Here is a 20,979-nt window from a genome sequence, read left to right as displayed (position 1 = left end):
GTATTTTCTAGCCCGCAACAATACCTATGCAGTTTTTTCCCTAAGTAAAAAATTCTAGAGCTGCACAGCCGCACCGGTAAGCTCTCTCTTTTTTTTTTCTATATTTTGTCTTTTGGTTATAGATTTTTTCCCTAAGTAAAGAAAATTATTTACTATTGTATACTCTTTAGTGTTCAATATTACTGTTTACTGTTTCGGATAAAAAAAATCATGCCTTGAACTTGTTTGATTTAATCTCAAATCTCAATATTATGTTAAAATTTACTGTAGTTTACTGTTTTATGTTTTCTTATTTCAGTACGCAATGTAGTTTATTGTTTACTTGTTTAGAATAACAAACAAAAAAAAAAAAAAAGAATCTCAATTTGTTTGATATATTATTTTCTTATTTTAATACCTATTGTAGTTGACTGTTTACTTTTTTAGGGAAAACAAAAAAAAATTGTTTGCTGCTTCGTTCTTAATTTTATATTTTGTTTGTAATTTTTATGTTTTATGTAGTTCTCAAATTTGAACTTGCACAAACATTATGGAGAAATATTTTAAAAAATCCTCACAATCTTGAGTATCAACACCAATAGGGAATTCAGAAAATAAGGTTGATGAGCAAAACAAAAAAATATTTCGAGCTGATGGTGAATCTTTAAAAAACATGATAATAGATTTAGAGAATCTTCAATCAAATCCTGGATTACGTATCCCTATTTCAGAATTTAGTTTTAATATTCATGATCAAATTCGCATATCATATTTGCAAAAAAGACCATGTTAGCCTCGCAATCATGACTTCTCGATCTAAAACTAAGTTTGAGATGAAAGATAGACGTTTCAATCTGAGATGATTTGATAGATACTCTAGTTAGTTAGAGTATAGTATTCAGAAGGATAAAGCATATTGTTTGTGTTGTTATCTCTTTGGGGTAGAAGGAAGAGGAAAAGAATATAATGCTGAATTACTTTTGTGTATTGCTTGTTTGAAACTATCGAATTCGTTCTGTGCATTCAACAAAGAAAAATTAATTAAAATGGCAAACTTATATCCCAGTGATTTCACTAATTCTGATTTGATAATTCTTGACAATCATCTGGAAATTTATATTATGGATATACAGTTTTATGTATAATTTTCATCATTAAAAGATATATGAAGTCTTGCTGAAAAAATGATTCATAGTAGAAAGGAAATGCTATATCCCCTTATTTTTATGCTTATGAAATTGACATTAGTACTACCCGTTACAACATCAGGAGTTGAAAGAGCATTTTTTTTTTCAATGAACATCATAAAAAATCGACTACGCAATCGAATTAGAGATCAGTGGATGAATGATACTTTAACCGCTTACATTGAAAAAGAAATTTTAGATTGTATTGACAATGATATTATTATTCAGTTATTTCAAAACATGAAGAATAGAATGCATAAATTGTAAGTGTACTTTATTTTATATTTAGTAATTTATTTTTATATAAAAATTTTTAAAACTATCTATGCCAGTCCTAAGCCCGGATGAAAAAAATTGAGGGAAAATTTTAATAAAATAATTTAGGTCCTCCTCCCTCAATAAATTTTCTGGCTCTGCCACTACCACACTATATGAGGGTTTTGGCAATTTTACCCTGCCAAAAATAAAAAGCTTTGACTTCTACGAAACATATTGTTTAAGTACTAAAAAATATACTAGACCAAAAGTAAAATTTTACATAATTTTTAAATCAAAATATTTGAATCATAAACATGAGCAAGCATGCCCATATAATAAACAATAGTCAGTATGATGCTGTCATGATATGAAGTTATATGATGGTAATCCGATCCTTGAAGCGAAGAATAAAATGGTGTGCGTGTGCTCGCCATAGCCGTGAAATCTTTAGGGTAGAGAGGTGCATACATAATACAATAATTTTCATCACATATTTTCACATGTACAAATAACAAAAATTATCGTACATTATTAAACTACTAAAACCTTTATATATATATATATATTTACTCATGTAAATGAGTTCATAACGCCATTATTTCATGTAATTTGATGAAACACCCACTCAAGAGACCATACATAAATCATTAATACCTAATAATAAAGGTCGGGGTTTGACAACCTGGCTACAGGAATTACAACCAATGGCTCAGCCTTCTTGAGAACAATACCAAACTTCTCAGAGAGATCAAGCTTCTTTCCCTCCTCTAATTTCCAATCAAAGGAATGCAGCAGTGACGCGAGACAGTAAGCAAGCATCTTCTCAGCCATGGCTATCCCTGCACAAATCCTTCTTCCTGATCCAAATGGCAAGTAATTGAAGTCGTTTCCATTTCCATCCCACTTCCTCTCATGAATTGTATTCATGAATCTCTCAGGCTTGAATTCTAGTGGCTCTTTCCATATTGCAGGATCTCTGTGAATTGCCCATGCATTGATGAAGACTCTGCTTCCCTCAGGTACCATATAACCGCCGACGGTGCATGTGGAGCTTGGGCGGTGGGGAACTAGTAATGGCACCGTCGGGTGCAAGCGGAGCACCTCTTTGATTGTGGCATTTAGGTAGGGAAGTTTGTCGATGTGATGTTCTTCAACAATGTTATGCTTCCCTACTACATGTTCAAGCTCATCTTGAACTCTTTTCATGGTCTCAACTCTATTTAACATTTCAGCCAAGGCAAATTCCACTGCATTTGAAGTTGTATCTGTTCCAGCTACAACAATTTCCTATGAAAAACGAAGGCAAAATGATCATTTATTAAGTTACTTCATATTTTGTGGTATTGAATAAGCTAGAAAAGTATTTATCTAAGCTTGAAAAAAAAAAGTTATTTTTGTTCCACCTACAACTCTGAAGCCGAAATCAGTATTTGAGCTTGAGGAAAAAAAAAACTCATATGATTATGTTACAGTTTAAATAAGAGGAGAAGCTCGTCTAACCTTGAAAAAAGTGATATTTATAAAAGTTAGGGGCAATGATGGAGAATAGAACACATCATCCTTATCCTTAAAAGAAGCGATGAACTGATCTCTTTTTTAACCGAGAGCATTATAATCCACTGATATATTAGAGAGGGAAAAAGAGAACAAATTATCATCAAAATTTGTGTTGGATCATGTTCTTGTGATAATCAGAATATTAGGGTCAGCATAGAAGGCATTGTGATTAATATTGAAGAAGGTATGATTAAATGATAGAGGTATTTTATTGAGATCAAAAGATCCAACGGCTAACTCTCCATTGGAAACATCCATATGATGCCCAAATCTTGATTTAATATAATAATTTAAAAGTTTAAGTACAAATATTCAATTTTAGGATGAAATAATGTGTTAAAATAATGATATCCATTTTGATTCTTAGTGTATGGTTGATCTTGAGTGAATATTGATTCCATTGATAAGATGGTTCAAAATTAATGATAAGGATTATATCTATATTCATGTAAAATATTGAATGTAAACAATCGGAGACCTCCGGTTAATTTATTTTATGTGGAAATTAAGTTTCAACTATTTTTTTAATAATATATGGTCAATGGCAAAGTTTTATCCTGATGTTGGGTTAATTCAAATACAAGCCCATCCCAATATTAATTAATTTTTTAGCAAGAGAGAATTTAAAAAGATCTCTCTCTCTCTCATCCAAATTTATTCATTGGCAATATTGAAACCTTACTAATAAGATCCACAAGATGGCATAGAGCAAGAAAGGGTGAGAGAGAGAAAGACAGAAGTTCTTAGATTTCACAAGATGACAAGAATACAAGAGTTGAGTGCCTATCTAAGACTTCATGCATCAAAATCTCTTATTGAGGCCCTATGTTTTGCGCTACAAAAACAAAATTTGCATAGCAAGGCTTATTAATAGCTTATTGTCAATAAATTGGCGTGTAGCCAACTATAATGGACTCTTTCTCTAGTCAAATTTGTTAATGTGACAAATGCATGAGTATGAATTCTAGGGCTACACTCCATGTCCAAATTACATAAAAATGTCTTGGATGCAATGCTTGAATTTTGACCTAGTTCAATTATTAGAGTTTACTCGACCTGAAAGGCAATATCATTAAGCATAAGACTATATGTATATCTGGGAATCTTATGGTTTTTGAAATCTGCATTTTTCATTTCTATATGATAACAAAAGGAATAAAAAATTCAACATAATCATAAAAGCTTAAAGTTTGTTTATCTTAATTAGTTGAGTACTCAGGTAAAAATAAGTTTCTCCGATATTGATCTAAGTATCTAATGTGTCAACTCTCTAACCTAAAGTTAGTTGTTATTATTATTTTAACAAAAAGAAAAAAAAGTTAAGTTCACTAACTCCTCCAAATTTGATTTTCCCTATTCTCTCTTATTTTGTTTCTCCAATGTTTGAAATTCTTGAATTCTAATTCATTTTATTAGCCCATACTCACTGACCATTGGAGGATTTTGGACCTAAATATCTTCGTGGATAAAAACAATAGGATCGGGGGGTAGAGAATCTAGAGAGAGAAACCATCAGATTTTATTAGATTGATAACATATAAAAGTTGAACACTCAAGGCTTCATGTGTCAAAATCTTCATTTGATCCCTATATATAAAGGTTCGGACCGATGGTTGTACGCTGCCGGAAAAGCTATATTTTGAGCTATATAAGCAATAAGCAAAATACAAATAGCAAAGCTTATAAATAAATTGCTATCAGACTCATCATGTGCGCGCGCGCATAATTAATTAAATAATTAGTTTACAAGTTCTAAATTCATATAAGAATTAGGAAAAACTAAACTAATTATTCAGTTAAATTATTCTATTAATAGTTACTTTGTTCATTAAATAATCTCTAGATATTTATATAGGAATATGATTGTAAATTTAAATGAGCTTATCGTTAGCTAGTTGTTAAAATTAATTAATAGCTTACCCAAATAACCGGAATTGCCTAGCTAGCTTATATTATGATTTATGAACTTATTAATTGATGATGATCATATTATTTATTAAGTGTGAAGATCATTAAAATTCTGATCTAATTAAGTATATTTTTTTATTATGTCTTATAATTGTTGATGGTTATGTACGTAGTGATTAACATTGTTACATAATTAGTGCTTCAAATGCTGCAATGGGGGAATAATACACATATTTATGCTCAATCATTACTAACTCTCTCGTAACATTATAATCTAAATCATCATTGTTATATATCACAGGCACTTAATTGTATATAAGTTTGGGAAACTTTGTCGTTTGGTATGCATATTGACGTACAATTTGTGTTGTGTGGAATAAATTTATATCAGCATGCTTAATAATAGTATCTTATCTCACCACTAACTGAATCATTTCTCTTCGCCAACAAAATCCCTTCTTAAGTTTTCATAGTTTCACCATATTATTAGAGATTGTATATACAACGTTCTGAAAACACTATTTTTATATGTTAAAACAAATTTCTGAATTGATAAAAATCACCATTTTTTCAAATTGTCCGACAAAAAATCTCGAGTAAATATTCAAAATGACCAGAATAGTCGTAGCAAAAACACATCAAAAGTTACAGGAATAAAAGTTATCATAATCAGATAAATTTGTATTTTTGTAAAACCAAATTATATATTCGATCAAAAAATGTCAAAAATACAAAATTATTAAAAACTGATCGAGGTAGAAAAAATGTAAACTATCTCGACCAGAGTAATTTTTTGAATTATACTGACAGCTGAAAATGACCCGAATCAGCCCAAAATGGAGTTTCTTTTACTAAAATCTCTCTCTCTCTCTCTCTCTCTCTCAATTGGAAGTTTCCCAAACAATAATGCATCGAATGGAATAATGGAATTGGATATTTTTAATATAAAATTTTGGGATGGTGCCAAGGCACCACGCGATGCTCCTAGGTGCCCCGCGGCACTCCAAGGTGCTCCTTCAAAAATTCATAGCTAGGTATTAATTTCGCGTCGAGGTGCCAAAAAACACAGCACCAGGGCCCTTCAGGGGAAATTTCCATATTTGACAAACATGCATTTAAATCCTTGAAACCCACTCCAAAACACATGCAAACATTTTTTCATACATATAGATCATTCTCAAACAAATGTAGGAGAGTTCAAATATAGAAATTCAATAGGTTAATTGACTTCTAGTCATGTTAGACTAATTTGAATGGTACTATGATCCTAGAGATCTCACAAATCTCCCATTCTCAGAAAAATATGACATCGATATTTATAAATCAAAATAAGTTAGAATAAATCTCTATATAGCTATCTCATCTCATATTCCTTCTCCCAAGTTGCTACTCTGGAGATCACGTGTTTCAACTGCATCTTGACCATCATAATATATTTACTTTTCAATTTCTTGACATCGTATGCCAGAATACTATCAGGCTTTTTCCTATAGAGCATATTTCGATAAACCTCAACATCATCAACATATAAGGTACTCCAAAAATTGGATACTCACATCCTTAGAGAATATACAAGAAGTACACTATGTATGTCTAGCATATCACTACAGGAAATTCAGCTGTTACCGGCGGCCTTGACTGGCGGTTATATGGCCGCCAGTAATAACGGCGGTTTCGCCGGCAGTTTCGCCGCCGGTTATTACCGACGGCCTAACCGGTGGTTATTCAAGTTAAAGCCGCCGGAACTAGCGGCGGTCATGTAACTGCCGGATGAACCGCCGGACCTCAATATTACCGCCGGTACCAAAATCGGTAATAACCGGCGGTATAAGCCGCCGGAAGGCCGTCGGAGAATTAAACCGCAAGAAAAAGACCGCCGGCAATGGTTTCCTACGCCATTTTAACCGGCGGCATGATAACCGCCGCGAACCGTCGGTTTTTTTGAAAACCGCCCGTTTTACCAGTAAAGCCGCCGGAAAAAACCGCAGTTTTAACTGAATTTCCTGTAGTGTATGATTAGGCAAAAATAACCTATAAGCAGAATCACAATCCTTTCAATAATCTCAAAATATCTAATGTACATTAGACTCAACTTACTGATTCTTTCAAATCTTCTAACACCTTTTATAGAGCTGATTTTAAAATAAAAAAATGCATGTCTGAAATTCAAACAATCTATATTTTTTATTATAATATTTTTATGTCTGTCCTGTTTAGAACTCAACCTTTCTTTGATCAAATGGATCATTGATATAGTGTTGCCATGACCCTATCACCTGCTTATCACCCACCCCTATCAAAGATAAGGGGTCTCGCACTTCTCATTGTATAAACTATAAAGCTTAATAAGAGGTCATAGCTATGTTGGATTGATAACTATTGTTATAAATAAAATCTATTAAAGTAATATGATCCTCCTAACTACCCCTAATATTTTGAACACATAGTTTTATAAGATCTTCCAGTACATGAATAGCCCTCTCAGACTACATGTCTATCTGCGGGTGAAATGTCATACTAAAGTACAATTTTGTACCCAATCCTTCTTGAATACCTCTCTATAATCTGGAGGTAAATCGGCCATCATGATCATATACAATTACCTTTAGCACATCACATAATATGATAATATCTCTAACATATATTTGTGCTAACTTGTCTACTAGATCAATCATTCTCAAATTTATAATAAATTAAAATATCATCTATAAAAATTATCAAAAACTGGTCCACATACTTCATAAATATCATATTCATCAAATCCATGAAGACTGTTGGGGTATTAATTACTCCAAATGATATGACTAAAACTCATAATGCTCATACCTCATGCTAAATGCATTTTTTTCCACATCCTCTTCTCTCATCTTCAGTGAATGATAATCAGATCACAAATCAATCTTAAAAAATATTGAATATCTTGCCAGCTGATTAAACAAGTCATCAATCTTAGGTAAGAGATACTTATTTTTATAGTTACCTTATTAAGATCTATGTAGTCGATATACATCCATAAAGTATCATCATTTTTCTTTACAAATAAAATAGGAGACACACTGAGATGGATAAAATCTTTGTCCACCAACTTCTGAAGTGGCACCTTCAACTTCTAAAGCTCATGAGGTGACATTCTATATGGAGCCTTAGAGATTGTAGTAGTACCAAGAAAAATATTTATGCAAAACTCTACTTCTTTGCTTGGTGTTAAAGTCATTAACTCCTCAGGGAAAATATCCAAAAACTCTTAAACTACAGGGACACTACTCACAGATTCAAAAGAGATCTTCACATCTCTAACATAAGCTAAAAATATTGAACTACTTTGTCTCTAAAGTGTATCCACTTCTAATGCAGAAATAAGACAAGGGAGAATACACCTAATTCCCTAAAACATAAAGCTCTCAACACCCTAATACAAAGTTACTCACTTCTTTAGACATTAATTTGAGCCTCATACTGACTCATCTACTCCATATCTAAAATAACATTGAATGAAAAAATAGGCAATAAAATCAAACTAGATCTCTTAATTATATTAGAAAACTTTAAATCATAAAAATAAATCCTACTGGCTACAATTCCATCTCCCGTAAGAAAAACTACAGACAAGGAAATAGACAATGGAATGAAAAGTAAATCAAGGAATCAAAATGTTACAATGACAAAAAAGAATGACTAGTACTAGAATTAAATAAAATATAAAAAGGAGATGTAAAAATATAAGTAGTATCTATCATAATATTTGGTGACTCACTAGCCTTTTATGGCATCAAACAATAAACCTGTGGTTATGCTGGAGTCAGAAATGAAACTCCCAACACCCTTTAATCCTCCAGAATACTACCTCATGCTGACATACCAGCACTCCAACTATCGAAAACCTTAAAATATGATTGGGGTGGTATTGTCTTTGGTCTACCCATAGTCGACTTCTTATAGAGCTAGCTTTAAGTTCTTCAATCAAAATGTTTATCAGTTCCAATCTGTAACACTCAACAATCCTGTGTCCATAATGACCACAGCTAAAACCTAGACCTGACACTCTATAGTATTAACCATTGAGCTTTCTACCACAATAATAACTTAACGGTCCCTCATTAACTGAACATCCAGAGTTGGCAATATTACCTCTATCATATTCAAAAGGAACTGCTACCGATTGTCCCCTCCTTCTGAACTCAACAAGTCCAAATCTGTTCTTCTTCCCATAATGGCCTTTATCAACTTTCTCACTGTCAAAGCTCTTCCTGCTCGCAGTCTCTATTGTTGTTGAACTGTTGCCAAACTAGCCTCTATCCTCTTGACCCTCTTGACTAACTGAGAAAAATCTATAATTTTCTGCATTAGTAATGAGTGTCTCAAGTATCCCAGAGCCCCTCCAGAAATCTATAATACTTTTCTCAAAAATGCTAACCAACGATTGAGTATACTTTGAGAGAGCAGTAAACTCTGCCTCTTACTGCATCACTAATATATTCCCCTGAATCAATTTCAGAAAAGAGATCCATAATTGTCATTCTAATAGATGGAGGTACAAATCAAGTCATGTACATCTCTATAAACTCCTCATAAGTAATCAAGGTATTTACATGACTCTGAAACTTCTAGTTCTACTAGCCTAATCGCTAGCACTCAACCTCACTATCTAATAAAAATGCAACTACTATAACTCTCCTCTTAGGAGGATAAAGCATCCCATCCAAGGTCTTCTCTATCCTCTTCATCCAATCCTCAACCTCCCTTGATTTAATAACTCCTGAAAGTCTGGGAGAATGTAACATCATAAAATTACATAAATATCTATACATGTCATCAGATCTAGTGCCAGAAACTCATGTTTGAGCCTTATCTACTAACTATGCTTCTAAACCTATAATATGAGATATTACTTTAGAACTAATCATAAGAGATATACCTTGAACCTGAGCTTCCTAACTAAAGCACTAAATATTGGGAATATTTGGATCTGGCTGATACATTGTAGAATTACTAAACACAATTGCATGCAACACATAGATATGAAAAACAAACAAAATGAGCACCATTAACTACCTAGAATCATCTCATATTATTATATATTAAATCCTATGGCTTTGTTATGATTCACTTCTCCAACCGACACATTAATATAAAAAAGCTTGTCATGACCCGACTTAATATAACTCAATACCGCACAGGTCATACCATTCCCGGTCATGACATGCAAGTTCTAAAAACTGAACTTAAGATCTAATTGGAGGACTATTTTCAAGCAACAATGTTTAGAGGATCGTAATTGAGCAATGAAGGTCAGAGGATTGTATCCATGCGATGTTAGTTTGAGGGATGAAGTTAGAATATGGTAGTTAGGAAATCAAATTCAAGTGATGATAATCATATGGTCGAGCCATAGCATTAGAAGAACCAAAATTAGATGACAATGGAAGGGAGATTGTAGTCCTTTGAGAGTAATTGGGTGATCATAATCGAAAGGTTGAAGTTGGGCCATTATAATAGGTATATCATAGTCAGGCGATGATGGTTAGAGGCTCATTGTCGAGGAACAACGATCAAAGGGCCATAATATTGATAATGGTTAGAGGATTGTAGTCAGGTGATAGTAGTTGGAGGACCGTCATAAAGCAATAGTAGTTTGATAATCATAGTTGGGCGATAGTGTTCAAAGGACGATAATCAAAAGATGACAACCAAAGGATCATAGTCAGACGATAGCGATTGGAGGACTGTAGTTGAGCGACAATTGTTAGGGGATTGTAATCAAGAGATAGCAATCGAAGGACCCTCTTTGAGCGACGATAGATAGAGGATGTTAGTTAGGTGATGATGGTTGGAGGAAGGACTGTAGTAAGGGAATTATGATTAATGGATTGTAGTCTAAAGCTAGGTAACAATACTACGATAATGGTGGTGGCAATGGTCCAATGAAGATCATCAATTTGTTTTCAAATGGTGGTCTGAATGCGATGCTTGAGTGTTTGTCCAACAACAGTGATTGGATGGTGGTCCGATGGAGCTATGAGATTCTTCAAGGCCATATCTAAAACAAAATGCCCTTTCATATAGAAAGTAGGGGTCTAATTATAGTTTTTGAAAATGGCATGATTAGTAAATATAAACAAAATCTAGAGAGTTCAATCAAATGATCCATATTAATTTACTTGATCATATAGTGTTCTTTCCAAAAATATGCATTAATGATGTTGAAATTAAGCAATCCTTGGATTTGTTTGATCAAGACCTATGATGCACCGACACTCCGTTTTAAGAGGCAATGCAGTGTCGGACATGTGTCGGACACGGACACGCGTTCGACACGGCTCGGACACATGTCCAACACGTTATGGGTGTGTCCGGGTTTAAAAAAAAAATTAAGCCGGACACACTTGTCGGACACGCGTGTCCGGCTATTTCATAGTTTAAATTAAAAAAAAGAAAGAAAAATGCACCTAATAAGCCGGTTCACAAGAATCAGCCCTAATATCGCGTTCATTCGAGCGATATCGAGAGGAGTCGTCGCGCAGCCGAGGCTTCAGCCTGCACCGTCGCCTTCAGCTTCCGGCCGTCCCGAGCAAGCGAGCTTTCGACCATCCCGACCAGGCGAGCTTCCGGCCGTCCCGAGCAGGCGAGCTTCCGGCCGTCCCGAGCAGAGGAGTCGCGCAGCCGATCGAGGCTCCAGCCCGCACCGTCGCCTTCAGCTTCCGGCTGTCCCGAGCAGGCGAGCTTCCGGCCGTCCCGAGCAGCCGATCCAGATTCCTTCTGCATGCTGCCGGATCTAGATTTTTCTGCCATTCATCATTCGTCATTTCTCTGTAAGTTTGACCTAGATTTTTTTTTGCCATTCGTCATTTCTCTCAATTTTTTCTCATTTATCATGTGGATTTGTGTTCACAAGAGCATGTTAATTTTTCTGAAATTACTTTGATTGTTTTGGGTTCTGGAAAAAAAACCTAAATCAAACCCTAGTTTATAGGATATGCGATTATTCTTGTTTTACCTAAATCAAACCCTAGGTTGTAGATTGTTTAGTTGGCCATTGATCTCTTTTAGACTATCTAATCACTTTATTTGTCAATTAAGAACAAATCCCAACTCCTCACATTATATATTCTGTTATTCATTTCACGTCATAAATATATAAGGGTAGATAAAATTAAGAGATAGAATCTTCAGTCATATGAAGTTGTTAAAAGCAAGTAGTTTAGGGCGTTACATTTAAGAATCTTTGGTTGATAGATGGAGGATGGATCCAAAAATGTGGTGGTTGATTCATGGAACTTCAGCACCGCTTCTTCAAACAATAGCAATAAAATTTTTTGGTCAACTATCATTCTCTTCCTGTTGTGAGAGAAATTGGAGCACATATTCATTTATTCAATCAATAAAGATGAATAAAATAACTCCACAACTGAAGATTTAGTTTATGTGCATACAAATCTTCGTCTTCTATCAAGGAAAACCCCACTTTATATGATAGGTGATAACAAGATGTGGGATGTTGCTGGAGATGAATTCGAGTGCCTTGATGATATGGGATTATTGGAGGTTGCAAATCTTTCTTTAGATGAACTAGAGTTAAAAGCAATGATATTCAATGATGATGATATTGAAGGCCAAAGACCAACCTCTGAATCTAATTCTATCATTCCCTCTATTGAGTAGTTGGACTTTCATGTTGCACTAAATGATTTTTTGGTTATATTTTTGTGGTTGTACTAGACATTTTGTACTAAACATCTTTATGTTATAAGCTAAACAAGTTATCATGACAAATTTATTATTGCTTGTTATTTGTAATATATTATAATCGAACACGTCATTTGATTATAAGTAATGACGCCATGATAACTTTTTAGGCCATTTAAGGCAAACTTACACACACAACGCATACACATAAACTCGAACCCTGAACCTCTTAGTTGCAAGCCTAAGCTCTCAACCAATAGGCCAATGAGAGTTGTGTGCGCTTTTAAATTTAAACATAAATGAACAAGCATGAATGTGATCAACAAAAGTACTTTATAAGATGCGCTTTTAAATTTAAACATAAATGAACAAGCATGCATGTGATCAACAAAAGTACTTTATAAGATGCGCTTTTAAATTGCTATTCATTTACTTGTTTAATTATGTAAATAAACAAATATCATCGAGTTATTTGTTGAATATAATAGTTTTCTTACAAGGCTAAACCGAGGTCGATATGGACTGAAGGTGAATACGGCAATTTCTCTCCTTAAAGGATGGATAGGAAATTAAATGACCCAATATTAGCAAGTCATAGAAGCAGTCAAAACTATTACTCGATCTCCTTAAAAAAATGGGGAATGAATAACCTGAAATCGGCGAACAACAGAGGCTCTTGGGATCATTTCGCTTCTGAAAACAATAGGGTACTAGATGACCTTGGATCCGTTTTCTTTTTTAATGAAGGGAAAGGGTAGAACTCTAAACCCTAGAATCTATGTTAATAAGAGGAGAGGAGAAATCGAAATCACCAGAATATAATATATAAAGAGAATTAGCGCGCAAAGTTACCATGAGCATAGCTTTGACATGTGTGATGGTGAAGGTCGTGTTGGTCTCAAGCCCTTCATCCTCCGCCTTCAACATATAGTCCAAGAAATCCTCCCCTGCTTTCACTTTCGATCCCTTCCTCTTACTTTCTATAATATTGTCATAAATTTCATCAAGCTTCTCCCTCAAAACATCCATCTTTCTCACTATCCCTTGCAGATCAAACCTTTCTAATTCAGGGAAAAAATCCGACAGGTTGGGCTTTCCAAGCAGTAGTGTTATCTCACCGACGAGCTCCCTAAACTGTCTTCCCACCTGCAGATCATCAGTACTACCGTTCTCCACCTCCACAGTCCCACCCCACAGCATGCTCGTCACCACGTTCAAGACCGCAACAAATATCTGGTCCCCAACGTTGACCGGATCCCCGACCGCCGCATGCTCGTACAGGCGTCGGATGGCTGAACGTATCTGGCGCCGTCGGTGGTGGTAAACGGCTGCGAGGCTCGTGGGGCTGAGCAGCTCCCGGACGCAGATGCGGCGGAGCATGCGCCAAGTGGGGCCATGTGGGGTCCACAGGATGTCAGCCCCACCGTAGGTGATGGCGCGGGCTGCGGCGGGGACGTCGTGGTTGGCAAAGGCGAGATCTTGGTCGTGGAGGATCTCGCGTGCGAGTGTAGGGGAGGAGATGATGATGGCAAGTTTCGAGCCGAGGCGGAGGCGGAATATAGGGCCATAGGTGGAAGCGAGGCGGGTGAAGAAGGAGTGGAGTTCGGCTTCCAGGAAGGGAAGGTTTCCGACGATGGGAAGGCCGGACGGGCCCGGCGGGAGGGATGGCCGTGTTATGGAAGGGATGCGAGGCGGCCGGAACCCAAAGAGTAAGATGTAGAAGAGTATGATGGTGGCAACTGCCGCCACGAAGATCGGGGTGGCGCCGGAGTTGAGGTGGAAAATAGATTCCATGGTTGTGGGGTAGTTGGAATTGGAAGCTGTGGTTGGCAAACGCCATTTCTTTCCACCCAATTATATTTTTTAATAGATTCAACGTGGAGACAAAAACGAGCTTTCAAAATATCACTGCTGATAAAAAAATAGCAATGAAAAAATTCTTAACTAAAAATTTTGAAACTCATAAAAATATCACTAATATCAAGTGAAACATATTTATATATATATATATGACTAAGCTTGATTTAAATATCTAAATGATATAAAAATTTAGATGTTATATATTTAAACTGGTGTGAAACTGGGTTGGAGATTCTTGCAAAAACAAAGCAACCGAGAAAAACAAGAAAAACACGAAACACAAGCGGAAAACTATGATAACATTTCTTCTATATGCCTTTTATTTGTTCCATCTCTTCTTATATTCTGTTGACGCATATGACTACTCCAAAAATCATAAATTTGATAAAGATGATCCACTTTGGATGTGGAATGCATTGAATTTTATTCAGCCTCCTAGTTTTCAAGGGAAGGCTATGAAGGATATCGAAGGGAGTCAATTTTAAAACAAGAATATTCAAGAGTTAAAGATAGACGCTCATTAAAGTATTCCAAACACCGAGAGGCCTACAATTATCATGCATATGTATTGATGGCTTGTAAATGATATTCGAAGGAGTTAAAAAGAAATCTGATACATATTCGACGCTTAAATGTTAAGAAAAAAAGATATATTGGGTGCACCGTCAAAACTTCTAATGGCATTAATGACTCGTGTCATCTAAGATTGACCGAGACTTGTATTTTATCGATGTGTGAGATTGGGAAGCTAAAGTCACTTCAAGATTATTTTTTTTAGGAGATGTGAATGGTCGTAGAACTGGTGTACCTGAAGAATATGAATGATCTTTGCAAGCTAGGAAACAATTGCCTTGAAGATATTAAAGATGTTGAGGAAGGCTTGTAGTGCCAGATTATGCGATAAGAGGAGGCTCATAGATTTAGCTTTATGACGGAATCTCATTAATTTGGGGAATTTTGATTTGCCTAAGAGCACGATCGACAACCTTCGACCACCAAAATGTATAAGGAATTTAAGCATAAAGACATACATGGGTACAAGGTCTACAATATGGATAAACAATGTCAATCCGAGCTTCAATTTAGAGAAAATTAAATTGACAAGTTGTTTGGAGTATGAAAGTTCTTCCATATTTTTTTTAGAGGCCAGAAATAAAATGGCTCGAAGGTAAATTTAATGGGAACCATGAATGTCGTGCCTTTCCATCGCTAGTAACGTTATATTTCTTTGAATTGAAGATATCAAAGGATTGATTTGAGGTACTTAAAGCATATGTTTGTTTCCTTGCTTAGTGGAATTGGGCCCATCTTACTGCTTGAAATCAGAAGAGTTGTCCTCTTTACCCTCTATACTCGAGAGGTTGGCCATAGATGAAATTGGGTGAAAGACTTTGAATTTTTGCAACAATTCAAATTATATTCCCCTCGAAACGTCAACGATCTTTCATCTAGCTGATGAAATGGCAAGACTTGCGGCATTAAGATACTTGATGGTTACGGATTGCCCCAATCTAATCTAAAAAAAAAATCTTGAGCAGTGGAAACCACAAATGATTGCCATTTCATACTTAGTAATCTCATTATAAGTAATCCTTGGAAGGATTGATTAATGACAGGGCTTTAAAAAAAATTAAAATTAAACCGCGAATACCTTGATTGATCTTCCAGCTTCTAAGACACGGAAGCTTCCACTGTCGGACTCCAGATCACTACACTTGTAGATCTACTTCCCACCAGCTGAAACTCATCTCATTATAAAATCCCCAAAGCCTTTTCTGCCACCTGTAGCGACCCAACTCCGACAATCCTACCTCTTTCCGATCTGCTGCTAAATCGACTCCAGACGTCTATAGATTTTCCCAATCGAGACGCTCCTTCCTTCTATTGATTCCTTTCTCGATGTCGCCAACTGCTCTCAACCTCTCCACTTCCTCCTGTTTTAAAGCAATAGCTAGGCTCACTCTGCTTGCATCCAACAGTGAGATGACAAAACGTGAATACTCTACCCTTGTCATTATTTTACTTTTACTTTTTTTTTTTTTGACATTTAGGCCATTTAAGGCAAACTCACACACAACGTATATACATAGACTCGAATCCTGGACCTCTTAGTTGGAAGCCTAAACTCTCAACCAATAGACCAAGGAGAATTGTGTATTTTTACTTTATCATTTTTCATCCTTGCAAATGTTGGTGGTAAGTTATATCATACTAGTGATAAAGTAAAAAAAAATACTAGTGATAAAGTAAACAGTATGAGTACTATTGATTAATATGATAAGTTATTTGATATGAGTATTATTTATTTTTAAATGGTAACTTCTGCATTCAGTCATTCAATTAGGTCAGCTATTTTTATTACTGTTGCGTCCTGGAATATTCGCGGCGGTAGAGAAATATATAGTTTAATGTCTTAGCATTGTACGAAGATCCAGCACACAATCAGATAAATGAGAGAGTGTAGCATTCATAAGAGACACCAGAGTTTTTACTTGTGGAAAACCCCTAAAAAGGGAAAAAAACCAGGGGCCTAGCCCAGTTGAAAATGATTCTACTAGAATTTGAGTCGGTTACAAAGGGCTGAAACGCCTCCAAGGGCGATCAGATTACAACTAGTAACTGTTCGATAGGAGTCTGGTATTAGACCCAGCGTCACCTGAAAGTTCGAGTGTTAGTTGGTAGTCTGGCCTTGAGCAGAACGTTGGGTCTTCGGCAGAACGTCGGGCCTTGAGCAGAATGTAGGGCCTTGAGCAGAGCGTAGAGCCTTGAGCAGAGCGTCGAGCCTTGAGCAGAGCGTCGGGCCTTGACCAGAGCGTCGAGCCTTGAGCAAAATGTCGGGCCTTGAGCAGAATGTCGGGCCTTGAGCAGAGCGTCGGGCCTTCAGCAGAACGTCCGGCCTTGAGCAGAATGTCGGGCCTTGAGCAGAGCATTGGGCCTTCAACAGAACGTCGGGCCAGAATGTCGGACCAGAACGTCGGGCCTTGAGGAGAATGTCGAGCCTTGAGCAGAATGTCGGGCCTTGAGCAGAGCGTCGAGCCTTCAGTAGAACGTCGGGCCTTGAGCAGAATGTCGGACCTTGAGCAGAATGTCGGGCCTTGAGCAGAGCGTCGGGCCTTCAGCAGAACGTCGGGCCTTGAGCAGAATGTCGGGCCTTGAGCAGAGCATTGGGCCTTCAGCAGAACGTCATGCCTGAACGTCGGGCCTTGAGGTGGTGGTGCGGCGAAGCTCTGGCGGTGGTCCGGTGAGACTCCAGTGGTGGTCCGGGGAAGTTCCGGCGGTGGTACGGCGAGGGTGAGGATCTCAGGTGGTGGTCCGGCGGTGGTCCGGCGAGGTTCCGGCGGTGGTCGAGGAGGAGCTTCTTCCTTCTCTTCCTTCTCCTCTTCCTTCTCTTCCCCTCTTTTCTTCTTGCTTGGCCCCCTCTTATGAGGAATGAGGGGTATATTTATAGTTTTTTTGAAGTGACATGACCTGTAAATAGGCAAGAGATCAAGGGAAAATGGGGAGTGGTCGAATGGAGGGCTGATATTGAATCCTACGATTGTGCACCATTTGTTGGACATTTAAAGGCCTTAGTGATGTCGGAATTCGGCAATCTTAGGCTCGTTGGATTCGTCTCGTCGAGCCGCTTAATTTGAGTATAAGCTCGTTAAAATCGGAGACCGTTTGGTAACTCAAATTGTGGTATGAGCTTTCCAACAGCACTTCGGGCGCTTGATTTGGACCCATTTTGGCTCGGATTGTGAGACCTCGTTCCCTTACTGTTCCTCTCTCACTTGGATTTTCCTCCCAGGATTGTCCGGGACGATATTGAGATCGTCCAGGACGATCTGTATTGTTCAAAATACCGTCCTGAAAATAGTTCTGGGAACCGTCCAGGACGATCGATTTTGGTATGATCGTCCCGGGACGATTTTGCGATCGGCCGGGCCGATCAACCTAATGATATAAGAAAATCAGCTCGTTTTGAGGAGAGAGAAAATCATTTTAATAAAATCACATATTTTGAAGAGAGAGAAAGAGAGGAAAAGTAAAGGAAATCTTGGGTTTCGGAGGCCACGGAGCGCTTTTCGTCCGACGCCGCTATTGGGAAAAGTGAAGATCTCGTGGTAAGGACTATGAATCCTATTTCTGTTTTCAGAGATATTGAGTTTTGACCGAGTTGTGCACTGTTTTGTGTTTTCGTAGTCGAATTTTGGACATGATTTTGATTTGACTCAACTTTCACTGCACAACTTTTGGTATGTTATAGATATGACTATTGTACACGATTTGAGTATTTCCTACGACGATTTTACCGGTCGGAATTGATTCTACGCGATTTTAATCGAATAGAAAAATATCAGGACGTGGATTTTGATTTGGATTCTATTATGAACAATAGTCTTGTATTGATGATCGTTGGACATTATTGACTGTAATTGGAGAAATTTAGAATTGTTACTTTTTGCAAAGATTTCTTTGTGTAATTTTGATAGAACTGCCGTTACTCCGCCCGATTTTTCGTACGATTTTCTGATTCTTTCTGAAATTGATTAGAGTGAATTGATATGTGCAGACTAGTTATTGATTTGGACTAGACATTGCTGATTATTGATTATGATGTTGATTATGCATTGAGTTATTGAATTGATTCTTGAATTGACTATTGATATTGAAATACAAAAGTGAGAATCCTGGTGAACGTTGGTTGGAGATTGAATTGACCTGTTACAGGATGGTGGGCCGGACGGGCTCTTCCTTTAAACATTGATCATTGATATAATAGATTGGGAGTCATAAGGGTATTTATAGATATGTCGGAGCGGCGGCCGACGCGGGCAATAGAGTGACGACTCTTTTTATTGAAAACCAACATATGGATGAATACTTACCAACAATAATGGATGTCTACAAAGCAAACATACCCAGTGATTGATACTTGTTCAAGTATTATATTGTTTGAAATGCAATGTTACTGTATTGACGTCTTGGATAATTTATTGTTAATTGATCTCTGCTTATTGCTTATGATGGGATTTAATGTTTTGTATGGATATTATAAGATTTCATGATTGTCATTAGAGCCATGGATATTTGATATTGATATTGATATAGGATAAAATGGACATAGATTTGGCTATAGATTCATTGATGCTATAGAATAATTGGTATTCGCCTATAGATTGATTTATGCATTGTTACTGATTTGACTTGCCTATACATTGATTTATTGATAGGAATAAGATTGAGATTTATCGTATTGCTTTTTCCGATTGGTTTTAATCGATTAATAGTATAGATTTTTGATTTGATTCGATTTGATTTGATTGATTGATTTGAACGGATTGGATTATTGACGGACCGGATTGACTGATTTGACGGATTTTGATTTTCTTCTGTGTACTGGAATTTCTTCAGCGATATACGTTGGCATTGATGAGTCTCTTGTTTTATTTGATTTGCCTGCTGCTGCATGATGGTTTATTGATTTATGGATTTCCGTATTGCACAGATTCATTGACCATTGGACTTGATATGATTTGATTTACTAACATGCTTATGATAGCATCGTCGTGCTTTGGATTCAATTATCAGGTATATAAGGTGACCTGCTGGGCCTTTGTAAAGCTCATTATATGTGGTTGATATTTTTAGGTCAGGGCAAGGGAGTAGAAGATAGGAATTGATGACCAGAATCTCAGGTTTTTGTCCATTTTGATGAATTTTTGATCTTTTGGTACTCAGGATAGATTTCAGTACTGGTGATTGTAGTGTAGTTCCTAAGTATTGTACATGACCTTTTGAGATGAATCGACTTGTATATTGATGTTTTAAATTTTATAGATGTTGATAGACTGTTTAATTGAAGGATTTAGATAGCTCTGGTAAATTGTTTGAGAAATAGATTGACATTCTTTCCAAGTTAGATCTTGGGGCGTGACACGGATTGAGTCGAATTTGGTGTCGTTGGGTTTGTATTTTCAAGACACTCAGTTAGACTATAAGTTTGCTGAAATCAGAGTTTGGATGGTCTCCGAATTAATTTTTGAGGTTTCCAACCTGATTTTACACTGAGATTCGCACCCGTTTAAGATAATTTTTTGGCGACATATCAATTACAGTTAATTAATATTAATTAGTACGATTAACTATATTTCATTTTTATGTATATAAATATTTTCTGTTAAAATTTATATATAGATATAAATATTTTATGTTAATATTTATGTATATATTATTTTATGTTAAAATTTATGCATATAATATCTTCCATTAAAGTATATGTATATATATCTTTTTCAAAAAAAGAAAAAAAAAACAGAGAAATGAGAACCTGCAGTCAATAAAAAAAAAAAAGAAGAAGAAGCTTTTCTTTACAGATCATACCAAGCAAGGCAATAATATTATTATTGCTCCCCCATTCATGCATAAAGCTGAAGTTATCTACCGCATTTTCCGTTGTCCATTAGATTAATCATTTAGTGCCTTTATTTTGTCTCTTTACATTATCATCATTAGTTAGTTTATATATAAAGCAGAACAAAAAAATCCCATTCATCAAATTCCT

The 20,979-nt window shown here is 36.2% G+C and overlaps 1 protein-coding gene across 1 annotated transcript; it reads right to left on the bottom strand.

Moving 5' to 3' along the window:
* Positions 1 to 1,948: 1,948 nt before the first annotated feature.
* LOC110113094 (geraniol 8-hydroxylase) lies at positions 1,949 to 14,418 on the bottom strand. Its single transcript, XM_020845522.2, has 2 exons — positions 13,425 to 14,418; positions 1,949 to 2,711 (listed from the first exon to the last, which is right to left on the bottom strand). Exons 1-2 carry the CDS (start codon positions 14,364 to 14,366, stop codon positions 2,079 to 2,081), a joined length of 1,575 nt encoding a protein of 524 aa, XP_020701181.1. The 5' UTR covers positions 14,367 to 14,418; the 3' UTR covers positions 1,949 to 2,078.
* Between the last annotated feature and the right edge of the window lie 6,561 nt (positions 14,419 to 20,979).

This window comes from Dendrobium catenatum, unplaced genomic scaffold (assembly GCF_001605985.2).
Source record: "Dendrobium catenatum unplaced genomic scaffold, ASM160598v2 fragScaff_scaffold_1470, whole genome shotgun sequence".
Taxonomy (NCBI): domain Eukaryota; kingdom Viridiplantae; phylum Streptophyta; class Magnoliopsida; order Asparagales; family Orchidaceae; genus Dendrobium; species Dendrobium catenatum.
This window is presented reverse-complemented; position numbering and strand designations above follow the sequence as displayed.